This window comes from Pteropus medius, unplaced genomic scaffold (assembly GCF_902729225.1).
Source record: "Pteropus medius unplaced genomic scaffold, Ma_sr-lr_union100, whole genome shotgun sequence".
Lineage (NCBI taxonomy): Eukaryota > Metazoa > Chordata > Mammalia > Chiroptera > Pteropodidae > Pteropus > Pteropus medius.
The window spans coordinates 9,051,361-9,069,926 of NW_024349224.1; the positions used below are offsets into that span (position 1 = coordinate 9,051,361).

General features: G+C 42.9%; 1 protein-coding gene across 8 annotated transcripts in view; it reads left to right on the forward strand.

Annotated features, from left to right (window-relative positions):
- The first annotated feature begins 58 nt into the window (after positions 1 to 58).
- Positions 59 to 18,566, forward strand: part of ADAT1 (adenosine deaminase tRNA specific 1) — a 28,655-nt gene continuing 10,147 nt past the window's right edge. For 2 of the 8 annotated variants that reach the window (XM_039881009.1, XM_039881008.1), the window contains exons 1-9: positions 59 to 153; positions 3,417 to 3,607; positions 3,906 to 3,974; positions 4,892 to 4,946; positions 5,406 to 5,536; positions 7,025 to 7,643; positions 9,850 to 9,995; positions 10,503 to 10,602; positions 15,822 to 15,908. In XM_039881009.1, coding sequence (XP_039736943.1) covers positions 77 to 153; positions 3,417 to 3,607; positions 3,906 to 3,974; positions 4,892 to 4,946; positions 5,406 to 5,536; positions 7,025 to 7,643; positions 9,850 to 9,995; positions 10,503 to 10,602; positions 15,822 to 15,908 — 1,475 coding nt within the window. In that variant the 5' untranslated portion in view covers positions 59 to 76. Of the gene's footprint in view, positions 154 to 678; positions 843 to 867; positions 975 to 1,663; positions 3,007 to 3,416; positions 3,608 to 3,905; positions 3,975 to 4,834; positions 4,947 to 5,405; positions 5,537 to 7,024; positions 7,644 to 9,849; positions 9,996 to 10,502; positions 10,603 to 15,821; positions 15,909 to 18,566 lie in introns of those variants that run through there. The other 6 variants (XM_039881013.1, XM_039881011.1, XM_039881014.1 and 3 more) reach the window with 6 other exon arrangements.

Sequence of the window (18,566 nt, forward strand, 5' to 3'; positions counted from 1 at the left end):
ACCGCCTCCTCGTGTCGTCATGACCGCTGCGCAGCGCGTGTCCTGCCTGCTCCTTCCGAGGGCGCTCGTGGTGGAGATGGGAGGGAGCGTCCGTGAAGCGCTGGGATCAGGAGACCCGGGGCGCGCGAATGAAGGGGGCCCTGCGGCTCCTGGGTGAGATGTCCTAGGGTAGAGTTTCCCGAGGCCATTTTGTGTGGGAAGAGGTTGTAAGGACCGTGCCTCCCCCCTATACGCGTCACGTGGACAAGTGCGGCTCCTTTCGTGGAAATGCGGGTATCCGCCAGTAGAGCTTTTGCTGCGGGCGAGCGCGGGGCGTGTAGCATAGCAGCCGACTCCCGCATAATCCAAGGAGGCGGGCGCGCACGTGGTCCCAGCTTCAAGGGCCTGGCGTCTCTTCTGTAACTGGCCGAATGGGCCCAGCCCCGGCCTCTAAGAGCCGGCAGGGAAGATGGTCGGCTTCCGAGGTTATCGAAGAGGAGGCCTAAGGGAAGTAGGCTTACCTTCCTCCCAACATTGCTTAAATTTCTCACCCGGCTGCCGACCTGCGTTAACTTTTATTTGAAAAGGAAGTGGGTTCTTAAGCATTTTGCAACGGCCATAACGAGCCGTCTTGTGGACTAAGAAATGCTTGTTTAACTGAGCTATTGTTTCATAGGAAGAAGCTGTTCACGATCTAGAAGAGACTGGGTGTGAATTTTAGCGGACACCGTAGATTAAACATTTATTCAATTCAATTATTGTGCGTGCTCATCCAGACTCAAATAACGTGAAGTGATGATATAGTTCTGGAATGCTTCATCTTAGGGAGTCGTCGTTTCTTCTGGCAAATTCTGTCTTCCTTGGTACTTATGGTTTGTGACGTGTGATGAGCTTCAAGTTGATTCCCTGAGTATCTACCTTCATAAAATATACTGCCCTGTGATAGCCCTCCCAAACAGAGGATTCTAGCATCTCCCATACTTTTTAAAAAAAAAGTTAGTAATTTTTTATAGTTTATGAAATGCTCTCCCTGATTACTTTATCTCCTCTACACCTAGTCATGACATTACTGCTGACTTGCTCCCCATTCTTTTGCTGCAAGAGATATAAAACTTATGTTGGTTCTCTGACTTTAAATTCACAATTTAGGACAGTTCCTGCCAGATTCTTGTTTTAAATCGATATGATCTGATTTTCCATGACCATTTACTGCAGTAACAGGTCCGCACATCTGAACTGTTAAAAAAAAAAAAAGTAAACAGGCATATTAAAAATTTTGTTTATTTGAGCAAAAATCAATACCAATCAGGCAGCATCAAACCGGAAGTGGTTAGGAGCGGTCTGCAGATATGAGCTGGGGGAAAGACTTAGAGGATGTGCAGAGAAGCAAGAAAGGAAATAATTTGATTGGCTATGGCTTAGAGCCGAATTGACTGTAATTGGTTGTCCTTAGTGTTTTAATGTAACCTTTGTCAAGGTAAGAAACCCTCAAACATGTGGAAAACTTTTATGAGTTTGTTTAAGCTAAACTGACAGCAATTGCTGGGAAACAAAAGCTCGAGGAATTAAGAAAATGCTCCAAAGAATGGCAGTTTTGCATCTTATTTTATACGTTGGAATAAAAGGAGGAGATGTAAGGAGGGATGAAGTACATTGGTGTAGATTAAGGGTGGGAAAAGCAAAACAGGGTGGGGGAATCTCTGGGATTGGATTAAAAAGTAAAAGGGAGAGACACATGCTTCTTTTACATTGTGGGTACAAGGTAGGTAATAACGTGTAGCATTTGAGATGGTATTAGGGGAACAAGACACCAATGAGGGTTTCTGGGGTCTCTGCTCTGGTGCCCCAGTTGTGCCCTGAGAGATCTGGAAAGGAGATTACTCTGACATTACAAAGGTATTTTATCTTAGATGCAAAAAGACAGTAGACAGGTTCACTTAAGGTAAAGATTGACCTTTGTCAAGAAAGCTATGGGCCTAGGACGTGACTACCTTCCATGACTCGCTTTTAGTTAGGAATTTTTGTGTTCAGACCATCCTATGGTTACTTTCAGTCTTTTGAGTTTTTAAGGCCCTGCCATACAGGCCTCCTCTGAATTTGTCAGGTGCAGTATGTGGCCCTTTTTTCATCCACACCTTGAGGCATTTACAGGCTTAGAGCTTGGTTTGCTTACACAGGGCACCACAGCATTAGAGCCACATTGGTCTAATGGCCTCCTTGTTTAATTAAACACAATGTAGGGACTCATTGTAGAAAGTTTTCAAAAGCTACATGCATTGGGGCTCAGTAAAGCCTTTCTTTTTCTTTTTTAAAACACTTTAACTGTGTCCATTACCATATGATCACATTTTCTACCAACAAGCTTTTCATACATTTGAGTCCAAATGAGGTCATTGGTAAGAGTCAACAGTCACGAGTGGGAGAGTTTCTAGCAAAGTATCCTAGGCCTCTTTCAGATCTGATCTACTGAATGCTTTTTATTCATGGCTTTATGTACCCTTTACAGCCCTCCTCTCCCCAAGGAGCGCAAGGCAAATCAATCAGGAAAATCAAAGGTTCTTTTTAGTAAAACTAATCACAATTGACATTAATTATGCTCAATTTTATAATAATTCATTTTTATAAATTATTTAATCATCACAATAATCCTATGGATTAAATGCTCCTGTAATCCTTATTTTAACAGTTGTAGAAACAGACACAGGGAGGGTAAGTAACCTACCCAATATTACACAGTTAATATAAGCAAAGCCATAATTAGAACCCAGAAAGGGTATCTGTAAAGCTCATGCTCTCCACAACCCCAATGAGAACCCTTGACTGGTGGGAAACCACTGGGCGCTGTCACTTCCCTCTGAGTCATAAAACTATCAGAGAAATTGAAGAGTTGCTTTCCTATTAGGGAAAATTGGAGATACACTAGCGGGAGCTAAAGAACTGATCTGCTGTGGGAGAAAGGAGAGAAAAAATGCCTGAAAAAGAGGACAGAAAAGTGGACATCTGCCTGGGAAAGATAAACCTTGTTTGGTGAGAGTCCGCCTCAAGCGAGCGGAGGTCTGCAGCAGTTTACGAGCTGTGCTATTTCCATATGAAAACTGGACTAGTGAAGCTACTTCCCTCTCATATGTTTTCGTTTTGAGTAGTAGGTTCAGATTCAATATAAACATGTCAGATACTGAACATTAAAAAAATTTAAAAACAACTTAAATAGGGTGTCTTCTGGAGTTTGTGGGATTTGGGACTTCTTTGATCTTTGCTTAAAGATGAAAAAGACCGGGGAAATAGTAGGAGAAAATGATCCGGAGCGTTCCAGATAGAGAAACCTCGGTATGAGCAGTTGGGCTACCTCCGAAAGTCTGTCGAAGCACAGGTGAGAGGGTGTAGCATCTTGCATTGGCTGCTTTTATGTACTTCTAATGGCCATGGTTTTTGATCAGGGCTTCAGCACCAACTCAGACCATGTGGACCGCGGATGAGATTGCACGTCTGTGTTATGAGCACTATGAGATCAGGCTGCCCAAGCAGGGGAAGCCAGAACCCAACCGCGAGTGGACATTACTAGCAGCTGTGGTGAAGATACAGCCTATATCGGAGCAGTCCTGTGACTGCTCTGACAAACTCATGCAAGGTGAGACTTTTTCTCCTTGGGACGGCCGCTCTCCCTGTCAGAGATGATAGAATTATAAATGGCTCTACAGGGACGGTCATGGCCAGGTATAAACTGTGATGTGGGGCATGTTCTCTGCTCTCTGCCAGATGGCACAGTACTTTGGACGGTGGGAGGCGGCTGTACTGGAACAGTAGTCCTCGGATGGGTTAGCCTATGGGAATGCTCTGGAGGAAGGTGCAGACTTATTAAACCTGAGAACTGGGGACCATTCCGATTCCGAGCACTCAGACTTAACAATTTGTTCTTTTCCCCTCAGTGACAAAGGAAGTTGTCTCAATGGGAACAGGAACGAAATGCATCGGCCAGTCAAAAATGAGGAAAACTGGTAAGCCTGAATGGGGTCTAAATAGTGCCTGTCCAGGAAACAGTGTCCACGTTGCTTTTTCCTCTCCTCTCCAGGGCGAAGGGGCTATATTACTGAAGTGGCTGACCTTTCATGTCAACACTGACTGCCACTCTCATTTAAAGAATGGGAATAAACTCTGGAAGCAAAGACTGCCAGGAATACAATTTCTAGGTAGATTGAAAGTTGGCCAGTATTTTCATGCTCAAAGAAGTTCCCTGGGCTTAGCTGTCCCACATTGCATCTGAAGCCCCAGAAAGCTTGAATTAAATGGAGACTTTGGCACGAAAACGAATATGGAAATTCCTTAGAGATCTGGCATCTTCACCTGCTCGAGTTAGCAGAGTTTGCGTCTCTTCGTTCTCCTAGCCTTGCCTCCTGTGTATGAGGAAGCTGTTCCAGGGCCACCATGGATCGAGTTCCAGGGAATTGTATCACAACGAGCACAAGTGTGGTACGAGGGTACAAAAGATCTGGATCGCTGTCCTCCAGATAAAGATGTCTCTATAAGTCAGTAGTTCTCAGGGGAGATTTTGTCTCCCAGGGGACATGGGACATTTGGCAATGTCGGGAGACATTTTTGGTTGTCACAACTTGGGAAGAGGAGAGTGTGCTCCTGGCCTCTAGTGAGTAGAGGCCAGAATTGTTGCTCACCATCCTACAATGCACAGAACAAAACCCCACAACAAAGAATTTTCCAACCCCAAATGCCAATAGTACAGAGTTAAAAACCTTGCTGTAAATGCCTTGCCATTAACGATTGTGATTCTGCCTGGCAGAGCCCTCCAGGAGCTATATGGCCATCCTGGGTACTGGGGGAAACTGCTATGTTCTGCTTCTAGGAACCAAGACCTCTCTAGATTCTGCATGTCTTCATTAGTGACCTGTCTTTGCCACAGGAGACATCCTCAATGATAGCCATGCTGAAGTCATAGCCAGAAGAAGTTTCCAAAGGTAAAGCCATATCCCCAGAGGGTCTGATTTAGCCCGGAGTGGGGAGCCCAGAATTTGTATTTCTAATCTCCCAAGTAAAACTGATTATGTTGGCCTGCGACCTACACATTGAATAGCACTGGTCTAGACAGTGGTTCTCGTGCTGGAGTGTGCATCACAATCAGCTAGAGAGTTTGTTAAAATCCAGATTGTTGCCTCCCCCAGCCCCAGAGATTTCGATTCAGCAAGTCCTGGGTGGAGCCTGAGAAACTACATTGCTAACAAATTCCAGATGATGCTGATGCTCCTGGTTCAAGGACAACACTTTGAGAAGCCCTAGTGTAGATCAGTATCATAATTCCAAATCTGCCAGTCCAATTGGTCTGTAGTAAATCTTTCTCTCTTCGTAATCACCCAGCCAGAGTCTTTCCCTTTACCACAAAGATTGGTGTTCATTCCATAACATCCTGCACCCATTAGGTACCTTCTCCATCAGCTCCACTTGGCAGCCGCACTGAAGCAGGATAGCATCTTTGTCCCAGGAACTCAGAAGGGACTGTGGAAACTCAGACCAGACCTCTTGTTTGTGTTTTTCTCCAGCCATACGCCCTGTAAGTGTACTCAAGCCTTTGGATTAATGTTACATTGTCTGCTTCCTTATGTTTGTCTTATCCATAGATATGTTTCTCAAAAAAACACTTCTGGCTGAAGTGTAGCCACAACCAGTGACAATGCCCTAGCTCATTTTTTAAAAAATTTTAATGTGATGTCCACCCATGGTTTGTCCGCAGAAAGAACACTACCTGGAGAATGTGATTATCTGGATCTCTAGACATTTCTTTCTCATTACTAATTGATAAATCCGGTGCTTGGTTTAGCTACTTCAGACTCCTATTCGTGAGTTTTATTAGCATGACTCAGCCTCTTGAGTTAGGGCATCTGTCAAGGTCAGATCTCTGAGCCTGTGCCCGCAGAGTGGGAGGTGGGCCCTGGTGAATTCTCCAAAGTCACTGTCACCTCGTGAGGTTTCTGGAAGTCTGCCACCAGCCTCTCTGGCAACACTCCCACTTCTGCATCTCTTGCTTTTCCCACTTTTTGGTTATAGAGGCTACACATGTATTATTCACATGCTTTAGAAAAGCAACACGCATTAGGTTAATGTTTGAAGAAATCGCACCCTTCTAAAGCAGAGGCTGTGCTCTTTACCAAACTGGTTTTCTTTGAGTTCCTGTAAACACAGAAATCTCTAAACCAGCATCAGGAAACACCAGCTGTATAATTTACTGCAGAGTTTTTACTCTGAGGATATGCACATAAATCTCTAAAGATGGGGAAGTTGTGAGTGTTGTTTGGCAAACTTATTTAACCATGAAATCAACCACTCACTTTTGTTTTCCAAGACATCCTGTCGGACAACATTCAACAAAATGCACTTGGGAAACTGTGCTTACTCTAAACCAGTGGTTCTCAACTCAGGACTATTTTGCTCCCCAGGGGACATTTGGCAACATCTGGAGACATTTTTGTTGGTCAGACTGGGGAGTGCTGTTGGTATTTAATAGGTAGAGACCAGGGAGGCTGCTAAACACCCTATAATGTACAGGACAGAACCCCTGCAGCAAAGAATTATCTGGCCCAAAATATCAATAATGCAGAGATTGAGAAATCCTTATCTAAACCAGTGTTTCCAAAACTTCTTGTGATAAGAATTACCTGGGATCCTTGTTCAAATGTTTAGTTTTCTAGACTCCTCCCCACTCAGAGATTCTAACTCACTAGATGTAGAAGAGGATCTTCAACAAGAGCCCTGGAGGATTCTTATAAGGGAAATTTGGGCAGGTATTCTTTTCTCGTGTTACCTGGGAGAATAGAATTAAGCTTTGTTTATAGCAGTGTTTCCCAAACCTGGGCTTGCATCAGAATCACATGGAGAGGTTGTTAGAACACAGGCTACTGGATACCACCTCCAGAGTTTCCGATGCATCAAGTCTACTATGGGTCCCAAGAACTTGCTAACAAGTTCCCAAGGGATGCTGATGTGGCTGGTCCGGGAGCCTCACTTTGAGAACAACTGGTTTAAAGGATTTCTTCTCCTGAAGGTGGGGATGCCTCCATCATTCCAATGCTTGAGTTTGAAGATCAGCCTTGCTGTCCAGTCAGTAGAGATTGGGCCAATAACTCAACAGTAGAAGCAAGTGGTAACATCGAAGCTACTGAAGATAAAAGGAAATGTGAAGACCCGGACAGTCCTATGACCAAAAAGATGAGACTCGAGCCCAGGATTCCTGCCAAAGAAGTCGCCAATGGTGCCGCTCACCATCAGAGTTTTGGCAGTCAGGAAAGTGGCCCAATCCCACCAGATGTTAGCAACACTAATCTCCCCTCAAAGAGTCAGGCTGCTGTTGGTCGGATGGCCCCCGGTGGTGCCAAGGTCGTGGATGTTTATAGAACTGGAGCCAAGTGTGTGCCTGGAGAAGCTGGAGACTCGGGGAAGCCTGGTGCTGCGTATCACCAGGTGGGACTGTTCCGAGTGAAGCCAGGCCGGGGGGACAGGACTTGCTCCATGTCCTGCAGTGACAAGTTGGCACGATGGAATGTCCTCGGATGTCAAGGAGCATTGTTGATGCATTTTCTAGAAGAGCCTATCTATCTGTCAGCTGTGGTCATTGGAAAGTGTCCATACAGCCAGGAAGCCATGCAGAGAGCACTGACTGGGAGGTAAGAGGGCAGGGCGGGGCGGGCTCCACTGGAACAGTATTTCCGAGAAGCAGTCTGAGAGTGTGTCCAAAGAGCCTTAGAAACATCCAGACTCTTTGATCCAGCAGTTCCACTGCTAGGATTTGACTTAAGGAAATAATTGAGGAAGTGTTCAAACATTTAGCTTTCTATGTAGTCATTTTTTAAAAAGAGAAGGAAACACTAAAATGGCTGTCAGTAAGAGATCAAGTGATTTTTGTTGACTCATATTGAGGACTGTTTGACATGGTAAAATGCTCATAATGTTTAAAGAGCAATTTAGAAGATGAAATGAGTTCATTTTGGTTTTAAAATTTTTTTCTACATAGGCACATAGAAAAAAATTCATAGGACGATATACACAAAGGCATCAATATTGTTATCTCTGAATTGCGGTGTTGTGGGTAGTTTTTTCTTTGCGATTACTCTATTTTCTGATTTTCCTACAGTGTACATATATTGCTGTTAAAATTTTTTTAAAACCTCAAACATTAAGTGTTAATTTTCAAAAAGGTAAAAGACAAAGGATGACCACTCAAGTGTGATCTCCTTAAAGACGTGTTAGCATAAGAAAGATCCAAACCTGTAAAGAATTTTTATGAGTTTATTGAAGCCAAACTGACAAAAATGCTAGGAGCAAGATCTCAAATGCTTTTGAGTTTGACAGCTTCTTTTATGCATTTGAAATTAAGGAGGGAACATAAGGAAGATTGGAGAAACCAAGGCTGGGATTGGATTACATGATAGTTAACAAGATTATATGCCCTCTTGAGGGTTAATACCCCCCTCAAAAGGGTATTACTTCTGGCATTTCAAAAGTGTGTTAATCTAGCTGCACAAGAACAATGGGCAGGACTGGCCTAAAACCTTTTGCTAAAGAAGTTACAGGCCTGGGGCGTGACTACCCACCATGACCTGCTCAGTTAGGAATTTATGATCAGATTGGCCTGTGAGGTCACTTTCAACCAAACCAGATGAATGCTGTATGATGAAGGGCAGGACGAAGCCATGGCCAAGGGGAAGCCTGTGGGCCTGTGTCAAATTACCTGTCCTGAAGCAACTCCAAGAAGTAGCCCCAAGATATAACCCTCTAATTCCACTCCTGGGTACATGCCCAAGAGAAATGAAAACATACATTCACACAAAACTTGTACATGAATGTTCATAGCAGCATTAGTCATAATAGCCGAAAAGTGAAACAACCCAAATGTCCAATCGCTGGTGAATTGATAAACAAAAGGGGATATATCCATACAATGGAATGTCACTCAGCCACAAAAAGAAGGAAGGACTGAGACATGCTGCCACACAGATGAACCTTCAAAACCGTATGCTAAGTCAAAGAAGCCAAATATAAAATATGATTTCATGTAGTGTAATGTCCAAAATAGGCAATCCATAGAAACAGAAAGTAGATTCGTGGGTGCCAGGGACTGGGGAAAGGGGTGAAAAGTGACTGCCATAGGTGCAGGGTTTCTTATGGGCATGATGAAAATATTTTAAATTTAGAATATGGTGAGAGTGGCAAATTTTATGAATAAACTAAGAAATACATTGAATTATACTTGGATGAATTTTATGGCATATAAACTATATTCCAATAAGGATATTAAATTAAAAAATAAAAAGCAACCCTAGGCACTGTGCCCAAGATATTTTCTGTGTTTTCTATGTTTTCTCTGTTATGAGACTTTAAGTTCCTATCTGCTCAGGCATCTAGATTGTGTGAAAGATACAAGAGAAAACATGAAGCTTTTATATTATAGGGTAATTTTGGTTTCTGGTGTTTTTGAAGGATTTCCTAGGAAGCCAATGCCAACTTGTTAATATTCCTCCTTAAGGTTTTCAAATTTTTCAAAACCGCTATCAGGAATGGCATTTGGTGTTACTGAAGTCACTGGGGGGCGGGGGAGAGGTGACTCAAATCATAGTTATCACTTCAGAGTGATGGGAAGGGATCTTCCTCCAGCCAGAAGGTTCATATGATTCTATTCTGTCACATCCTCCTGTACTCCCCTCCAAATCCATCCATCCATCCGTCCATCCATCTACTCATCCACCCATCCACCCACATACCTCTTAAGGCCTTCGCTTCCCACCAAGGCACAGGGATGGTAATGTTGTCTGCAATCCTAGATACTGTCTCAAGGAGTGTGCCTAAACCGAATGCATTTTCTCTCACAATTAGGTGTCAGAATATCTTGGCTTTACCCAAGGGCTTTGGAATTCAAGAAGTGAAACTACAGCAGTCAACTTTATTGTTTGAACAGAGCCGCTGTGCAGTACAGGCAAAAAGGGCTGACGGCCCAGGCCGACTTGTTCCTTGTGGAGCAGGTAAGGGATCCAGGTTCTTCTTGCCCTGGAGTAACTTGTCCTCAGAGAGTAGAGTAGCCTGGAAGGGGCTGCATCCTCCCAGCCTGGGGAGGCAGTTTACTATCTAAATGGTCAATAATGTGGGCTTTGGAGACACCAACACTGGGTCAAGTTCATGTTCTGTGTGAACCTGGGCAACCTACGTGTCCTCTCTTAGCCTCAATTTTTTCATCTTCAGATAAGAAAATCCTTTATCAGAGTTATGAGAATTAAATGAGAAATTCTGTTTCATTTACTGTGTGTTTAGTATATAATAAATGCTCAGTGACTGTGAGTTGTTACAGTGATGATGATGATGAATCATGAACCACTTTATATGACTGTACTCTGGAGGCCGAGTATCATTACATCTGACATCAGATCCAGCTCTCATTGGTCTGCAGAGGCAGGGAAATATTTTTATTAAAACACTTTTGGAATTTATGGAAAACTGAACAGTTTTAACCCCAGAATCGTACCTTTTCATAGCCATCAGCTGGAGTGCAGTTCCTGAGCAGCCATTGGACGTCACTGCCAATGGCTTTCCACAGGGAACAACAAAGAAAGGAATCAGAAGCCTTCAGGCCAGGTACGGCATATCGGGGCAGGAGATGGTGGCTGTGTACTCACGCCTCACCGCTGTCTAATCCCAGAACATTTTTATCACCCCAAAAAGAAAACCCATTAATAGTCACTCCCTATGTCTCCCTCTCTTCATCCCTGGCAACTCCTAATTTACTTTATAGCTCCACAGATTTATCTGTTCTGGACATGGCGTATAAACAGAATCATACTTGGGCTTTTATGTCTAGCTTCTTTTACTCAGCATGTTTTCAAGGTTCATCTACATTGTAGCATGTATCAGTCCTCCATTCCTTTTTATGGCTAAATAATATTGCATTCTATGGCTAAAAAACCTTTTGTTTATCTATTCATCTATGGATGGACATTTGGGTTATTTCACTTTTGGGCTATTATGAATGATACGGCTGTGAATATTTGTGTACAAGCTTTCGTAACAACTGCACAATTTTGAAACTTTCATCAGCAATGTATGAGAGTTTCAATTACACTACATCCTTTACAATACTTGTTATGACAATAGTCTTTTTTGTATGGTCGCCATTCTAGTGGTTGTGAAGTGCTATCTCACTGTGGTTTTGCACTTCTTTAATAACTAACGATGTTGAGCATCTTTTCATGTACTTATTAGCTATTCGTATATCTTCTTTGGAGAATATTCAGATCCTTCGCCCGTTTTTAAAATTGGTTCATTTATCTTTTTATTGTTGGGTTGCAAGATTTCTTTGTATATTCTGGACAATAGTCCTTTATCAGGTAAATATTTAGAAATATTTTCTCCAGTTCTAGGGGGGTATCTCTTTCAGTTTTTGACAGGGTCCTTTAAAGCACAAAAGTTTAAAATTTTGATGAAGTCCGTTTTATCTATTTTTCTTCCTTTGGTGATTTGTGCTTTTGGTGTTATATCTAAGAAACTGTTGTCTAATTCAAGGTCACAAAGATTTACTCTGTTTTCTTCTAATAGTTTTGTAGTTTTAGCTCTTATGTTTAGGGCTGTGGTCCATTTTGAGTTTGTTTTTCTATAAGGTGTGAGGTAGAGCATCCAACTTTATTCTTTTGCATTCAGTTGTTCCAGCACCATTTTTTGGCAAGAGTTTTCTTTTCCCTAGGAGATTTTGAACAGAACACTTTCTTAGGCTCTGCCCCTAGAGGTTCTGGTTTAGTTGGTCAAGGTTGGAACTCAAAAATCACTTACGAATCTCCGCAGTGATTGAACTGGCAAAAAAGGTACCATGGAAATAGGACTCTGTGTCTTCAAATAGGCTTTTGCTGAAGTATAGAGCTTTTGAACTGCTAGACATGAGACAGATTTCATCGTTGCACGTTCAGAGGTTCACGCATCTGCCTTACTGTTCTTTTGCCAAATGCTCAGCTCATCTCATCCACCCTACTTTTCTCTTCCCATGGAGCCACAGGTGGTCCACCAAAGGCATTTCCACTGCAGTCTGTGTTGAGCTGCTCTGAGTGACTCTTGTAGGAGTCTCACAATTTACAGGTGGTCCTTTGCACTCTAAGTTTCTTTTCCACTTCTTTATTATGCCCTTATAGATTTGTAATTAAAATTCACAGGGGGATTTTGGCTTTTTGTGACATGTCTGATTGCCTGACACAACACAAACAACAACAACAACTTACAACTTTTTAGACTTAAAAAAAGTTTTGTTCTTCACAGCCATTGACCAGCATTCAAATGGCCTAGACAGCAGACCCAGCCTATCTCCTTGGTGGCCTAGGATGCTGAATTGAGTAATATTTTCAAAATTGTTGTGGGAGAGCTTTTTGGACAGTTTTTCCAAGGGCCTTCCTGGCTTCAGGCTACCATTAGCACCTCTCACGGGACCAAAGATGTGTGAGCAGAGTAGGTCATGAGGGACAGGAATCGCACGTTTCCTGCTGAGCTTGCTAGCAGCAACTCATACTGGCCCTACCCTCTGACTGTGGTTTCGATTTGCTGCTTTGCTCAAGTCTAAATGCTCTTCTTCCCTGTGAATTCACACCCTCTTTTACTTGAAGAGCTCGGCTCAACCACCACTGCCTTCTGGCTCACAATTACCATCTTTTCTTTAGATACCCATAGTGCTGTTCTCTAGCTTCTCGCAATATGTCAGTGCTTTCTTCGTGATTAAGAGTGCCTCCCGTTGTCACCCTTGCTCTGTCGCCAGTTAGTCAGGTGACTTTGGACAAGTCCAGTTGCCCTCTGGGCCTCTGTTCATATCTGTAAAACAAGGATGTTGGAGTAGATGATCCAAGGTCTCTGGCACGTTGCAGATGTCTCTCCCTTTAGAAGGCAGTCTTCATACAGGGAGAAAAGATATGGTAGAGTAGGTGCTTTGTAGTTCAAGAGACCGATGTTTAATTCCTGGCTCCCTGGTTGTGTGAACTTGGGCAAATTTCTTTACCTCGCTGAGGCTCCGTTTCCCCAGCGATAAAGCAAGGTTGACTAAAAGCATCTATCGCACAGAAATGTTGTGAGAATTTGAGAGGGAGTGACTCTAACTTGGTGCAGGGCTTGCAGCAGACACCTTGTTATGATTGATTTCCCCTTCAGTTGTCAAAAAAGCTTCATGTTATTTCTGAAAGAGCCAGTCACCTTTGTTCTAAAGACCAGTGGCTGCTGTGGGGAAAGCTGGTTTTCTAATTGCTCATTACCGAGTGCTGGTATCCGGTGACCACCCTCTTTAAAACTACAGGGCACATGAACTCAGACTGGGATGTAGAGACATTTTATATACTAATTCAACACTAGAAGAAAATATTTTACATAAGTTTTTGTGATTTTTTACAAACAATGAGGTAACAGTAACCAGGTAAAGGACCCTCATTTTTAAGAAGCTTAATTTTACTCTGCCTCTTATAGGCAAATGCCTTTGCCCTAACATAGCAAATCCTCTTCCCATTCCTGTCTAAATACCAAAGTATCCTAGAGTATCATTAAATAGCTCATTGGTTTATAAGAGAAAAGGGCGAGGGATTAAAAAATAAATTTAAGTGTATCTATGTTAGAGTAAAGGTAGTGCTAAATTGAAAATATCAATGCGATAGTTTAAAGATCACAACGTGAATGTGTAATCTTTGAAAAATTACATATATGTGCATAGATAGCTTTCCTAGATCTTCTTACATATATTTCAGTAAAGTTTAATTTCCTTCATATAAATCTTTTACATCTTTTATTAGAGTTATTCCATGATTATTATATGATTATTATATTCGTTATCTGTTGCTATATATTTAAGCCAAAAGTTAGTGGCTTAACACAACAATCACCATTTATTATTTCATAGTTTCAGGAATTTAGGAAGATAATTCTGACTCAGGGACTTATGAGGTTGCATCTATTACGTCAGCCAGGGCGCAGACATCTGAAGGCTCTACTGGGGGTGGACGATCTGATTCCACAATGGCTCACTCATGTGACTGACAGGTCAGTGCTAGCTGTTGGCAGGAAGCCTCAGTTCTTCACAGCTCGGATCTCTCCAGAAGGCTATGAAGTGTCTATCATCTCAACTTGGTGTCTGGCTTCCCCCAGCACAAGTGATCCAAGAGAGCGAGGCAGGAGCCATAGCATCTTTTATGACGTAGCCTCAGAAGTCACACTGCATCTGCACTGGTTATGCACAAGGGGCATGAATTCCAGGAGACAAGAGTCTCCATCTTAGAGATTAGCTACTACGTATGCTATTTTAAGTAATTTCTTTTTATTTCATTTTCTTGCCATTGCTGTTGCAACCAATTTTTTGTTGCTCTCTGTTGCAGTCAGTGTTTGTATCCAGCAACTTTGCTAATGCTTATTATTATACCGATTTATCTGGAAATTCTTTTGTAATTTTTAAAAAATAGATAATCTTTTACAAATAGTATTTCCTTTCCAATCCTCCATTCCTTCTGTTTCTTGGCTTACTAGAAATTGGCTAGAACTGGCACTATCACTGTCATGTGCAAATAATAGCTTTGGTTTTTGCTTTGGACCCCTTTTCCTTTTATTTCTTGTCTTGCTGTCCAGAACCTCTGTATAACATTGGATAAAAGCAGTGATAATAAGTACCCTTGTCTTATTCCTGATTTTAAGGACATATATTTGCTGTAGGTTTTTATAGATACCATTTATGAATTTAAATACCTTTCTTTGTCCTGGTTTGTAAAAGGTTTTCAATTATTCAATGGATGTTGAATTCTAACAAATGCTATTTTACATATATTTTCCTCCTATTTATATTACTTAATACCTTTAATACTTTAATGAGGTGAGTTCCATTAGTTTTTTGGCTTTGGAGTTTTTTAATGTTAAAGCAGCTTTTAACATTATATTCCCGAGTGCCAGCAGCCACGTACTACAGTTAAGGCCCAGGGAGAACATCACACGAGGACTCAGGGTTCTGCTTTAAGCTGTGATTCCCTTACTAGGCCAGGTCCCAGCCAGGTGAAGCAGCTTCTTGGCAGACTGCACGATCCCCTATTTTGTATGTTCCAGTATGGCCACCGTGTCTAAACTGATGGTACGATTTGTGGGGACAGTGAAAGGTAGGGTGTGTAATGATGAGCCTGCACGTTGTGGGCACACACAACAGTTCCTAACTTCTAGATTAGCTTATGAATTGTGTACGTGAGAGAAAGGAAGGAAGCATACACAATCCAGGCCACAGCCGACATGGATGTGCCACACCAAGAAGGCCCAAGTGGGCTGGTGAGGAGTCCACACTCGCTTCCTTCGCTGCTCCAGACTAAGACTTCCGTGAAGCTGGGTGTTAGAAGCAAAGGACTGGCCTCCAAAGTCCTGTGGTACCCAGGCGAAGATGGGAGGTTCTGCCTCAAGTGGCTCATCCAAGTGGACTTCATAACCACAGTTTACATGGGGAGCCGCTCTCAAGTCTCTGAAACAAAGCTTTCAATTTCTTATACCCAAGGGGCCAGCTCCCTTGAAAGGAGGTAGCCAACATGGCTAATAGGTGTCTTGCGGGGAATTTAGTAATTCCACCTCTGTCTTTATCCCGTTTGAACCTGTCACCTTGATGATTTCACTGCTGATGACATTTCTTAAGATAAGATTCATTTTTGTGCCTCAACCTAATAAGACATTTGGGTCTAGGTTTTCTCCTTGCCAAGCACAGGTGACAATGAGGGCTCTGTCACATTCAGAACTAAATACCATATGAAGCCTGGTGTCTTTGATAGGGATCTGGTGCATCACAGACACTTAATAAATCCTCTTTGTTTTTTTCCAAACAGATCTCGAATCAGCAAAGTGGAACTCTTTAGATCATTCCAGAAGCTGCTAAGCAGTATTTCAGAGGACAAGTGGCCCGACTCCCTCAGGTGACACTGTTGACCCATGTTATTTCATATTTAGCAAGACTTCCAGTGTAACTTTGGCTTACGAATGGCAGGAGTTCGGTTGGCCAGTAGGCACTTACTGCTGTTGACCTCATGCTCTTCCATCCCCACAGCCCTACCTGCAGGATACATGTATGATCTGTATCAAACATGTATGATACAGTTTGATGGCACAGAATCCCAGGAGACAAAGCGTAGAACCGGGTCTCGGCCCATTCCAGGCCCTCCTTTCATTCCAGCCCAGACTGAGAGTGCCGTGGAGACGAGTGCTTGCAGAGCACTATGTTCTGTTAGGCTCTTCATTCCCTTCTCTTTCTTTTGTTCACATCAGTGGTTGTGAACTGCAGCTCCCTGACTTAAATCTCTCTCCAAACAAGACTGTAGAGAACTATAAAGCCACCTCTGGGGCAGGTGGGTGGGTTCAGTTGACACTAACTACCCAGAGTTAGGCCAGACTTCACAAAGTAAGGGCACAGTCCCCACAAACTGCCCTCACTTCAGATGCCAGCAACAAGCTTGGAGGCCCCCTAGCCACTCACATTTCTGATCAACTGACTATAAACTCGAGGGGTTCCCACTACCCCCTCACGTTTCATATTTCATTGGAACAACTCAGAATTTGGGAAAGCACTATAATTAAAATTATTCTTTACTGTAAAGGTACAAGTCAGGACCAGCTAAAGGAAGGGACACATGGGGTGAGGTCTGGGAAGGTCCCAAACACGGTGCCTTTGTGATCTCCGGATGCATCACCCTCTCAGCGTCACTGTGTATCAGCAACCAGGGAGCTGACCTGCACTTCAGGGTCCAGAGTTTTTATTGGGATTTTATTAATTAGCAGGACTGACTGAATCGTGGTTCACATGATGTAATTGAACTCAGTCTTCATCTCCTCCTCCACCCTAGCAGGTCAGACTGATACCAGGTGGCTCAGTGCTCCAGCTCTCTAACCTCATGGCTGATCTTTCTGGCGTGGCCAGCCCAGTTATTAAACTCTCCAGGGCCCACCATGAGTCACCTGGTTAAAGATAAACTCAGGTGTGATCTGAGGGGCCCACCATGAAAACAAAGACATTCCTATCACTTGGGTAATTCTAAGGGTTTAGAGGTTCCTGCGTAAGAACTGGCAACAAAGACCAGCCAATTCTTCACTCTACAGTGGGAACGCAAAGGGCTAGCTAGAAACTTCTGTGAAGAGGCTAGCCACTGTTATCATTGCAATGCAGACTGCGGTCAGTCATCCATGGTCAGTCTGCAAGTTTCTTGTCTGGGAAAATGAATCAAACTGGAGCTGGATGGGTTTCCATACATTCTGAGTGTTAAAAACAAATCTAGACTTAGGTAAGGAGAGACTTTATTCAAAAGGATTATTGCGATAAAAGAAGTGGTCTGTTACACTGGGGGGAGGAGGATTAATGCAATAGCAAGGACATTCCAATCATAAGTTCTGTCAGCTTCTCGAAGGGCAGGTGGAAAGGAGTTTCTTTTGTATGGAGGGTAAAGAAGGCTTGACAGAATGGGGAGCAGGATGAGCAGGTGGTGTGATGGGACAGTTGAACAGGAAGTGTCTTTTCTTGCGGTCATTTGATTCTCAGGAGGGGCTGTTAAAGGGTTGTTACACATTCTGATACTGACTCAGGCTAAGGGTGGGTCAAAGTTCAAGAGTCTGGGATAATGAGGGAAATATAACTAATATTTGGTTAAGTTAGCAGGTATTTTGTCGAGATCGGTCATTGGGTTTGGTTAATCATTATGAGACAAAGAATGGGAATTTGGAGCATCTATGTTTGGCCTTGTCATACGTAAACCAGGCCTGGGGTGACCGGGGGCGGGGCGGGGGGTCGCATCCATGAGTCAGCCATTTCCCAGAACACAGAAGGGTGGGAGGGAGATTTCTTAGCCATGGCTTTTTTTAAGGAACAGGACTCAGATAAAGTTTAACATGGTCATGTGTGTACATCCCACCCATTAACCATCAAAAAGCGGTAGGAAATTGATCAAACAACTGAAATCAGTTTTTACCACAACCAGCAACTTTGCTGTGCTGAAGCGAACTAAGAAACAACTCAGAAGCAGGATAAAATTGGATCAATAAGACACTTGTCTCAGATTCTTCAGCTATAAGATACAAGGACAAAGCTCAAGGTCCAAATCGAAAAGAGGGCTTGGAGGAGCCTGACTGAAGTTTGGTCAAAGGAGAGAGTCTTTGCCACAAGAAAAATCTTTTAACTGGGTATAAATATTACCAACATTACTCAACATGTCAGCCATTTTTTAGATGTCAGACAGGCTAAGGGATAGGGAAGGAGTGTTGCTGGAGACTATGGATAAAATGGAAAGTGCTTTGGTTTATTAGGGAAGGATGCAGACAAGTAGTTTCTAATGGCTGTATCCTCTGGCGGATATTATAGACGCTTAGAAAACTTGAAACCAAAAAGTAGATACAGTTACTCTTGTTTTATCTGATTTCATGAATCAGACAAAACTAGCATTCTGTTGATTTCTACCTGTTTTAATCCATGTTACTTTCTACTGAATTCCCTAAAAAGGAGACAGGCACTCTAGGAAAGCTTACCGAAATCCTCCTGTTCCTAAGTCTCTTGTAATCTGTCCAGTTGATTGCTCAGGCGCCTTGTCGGA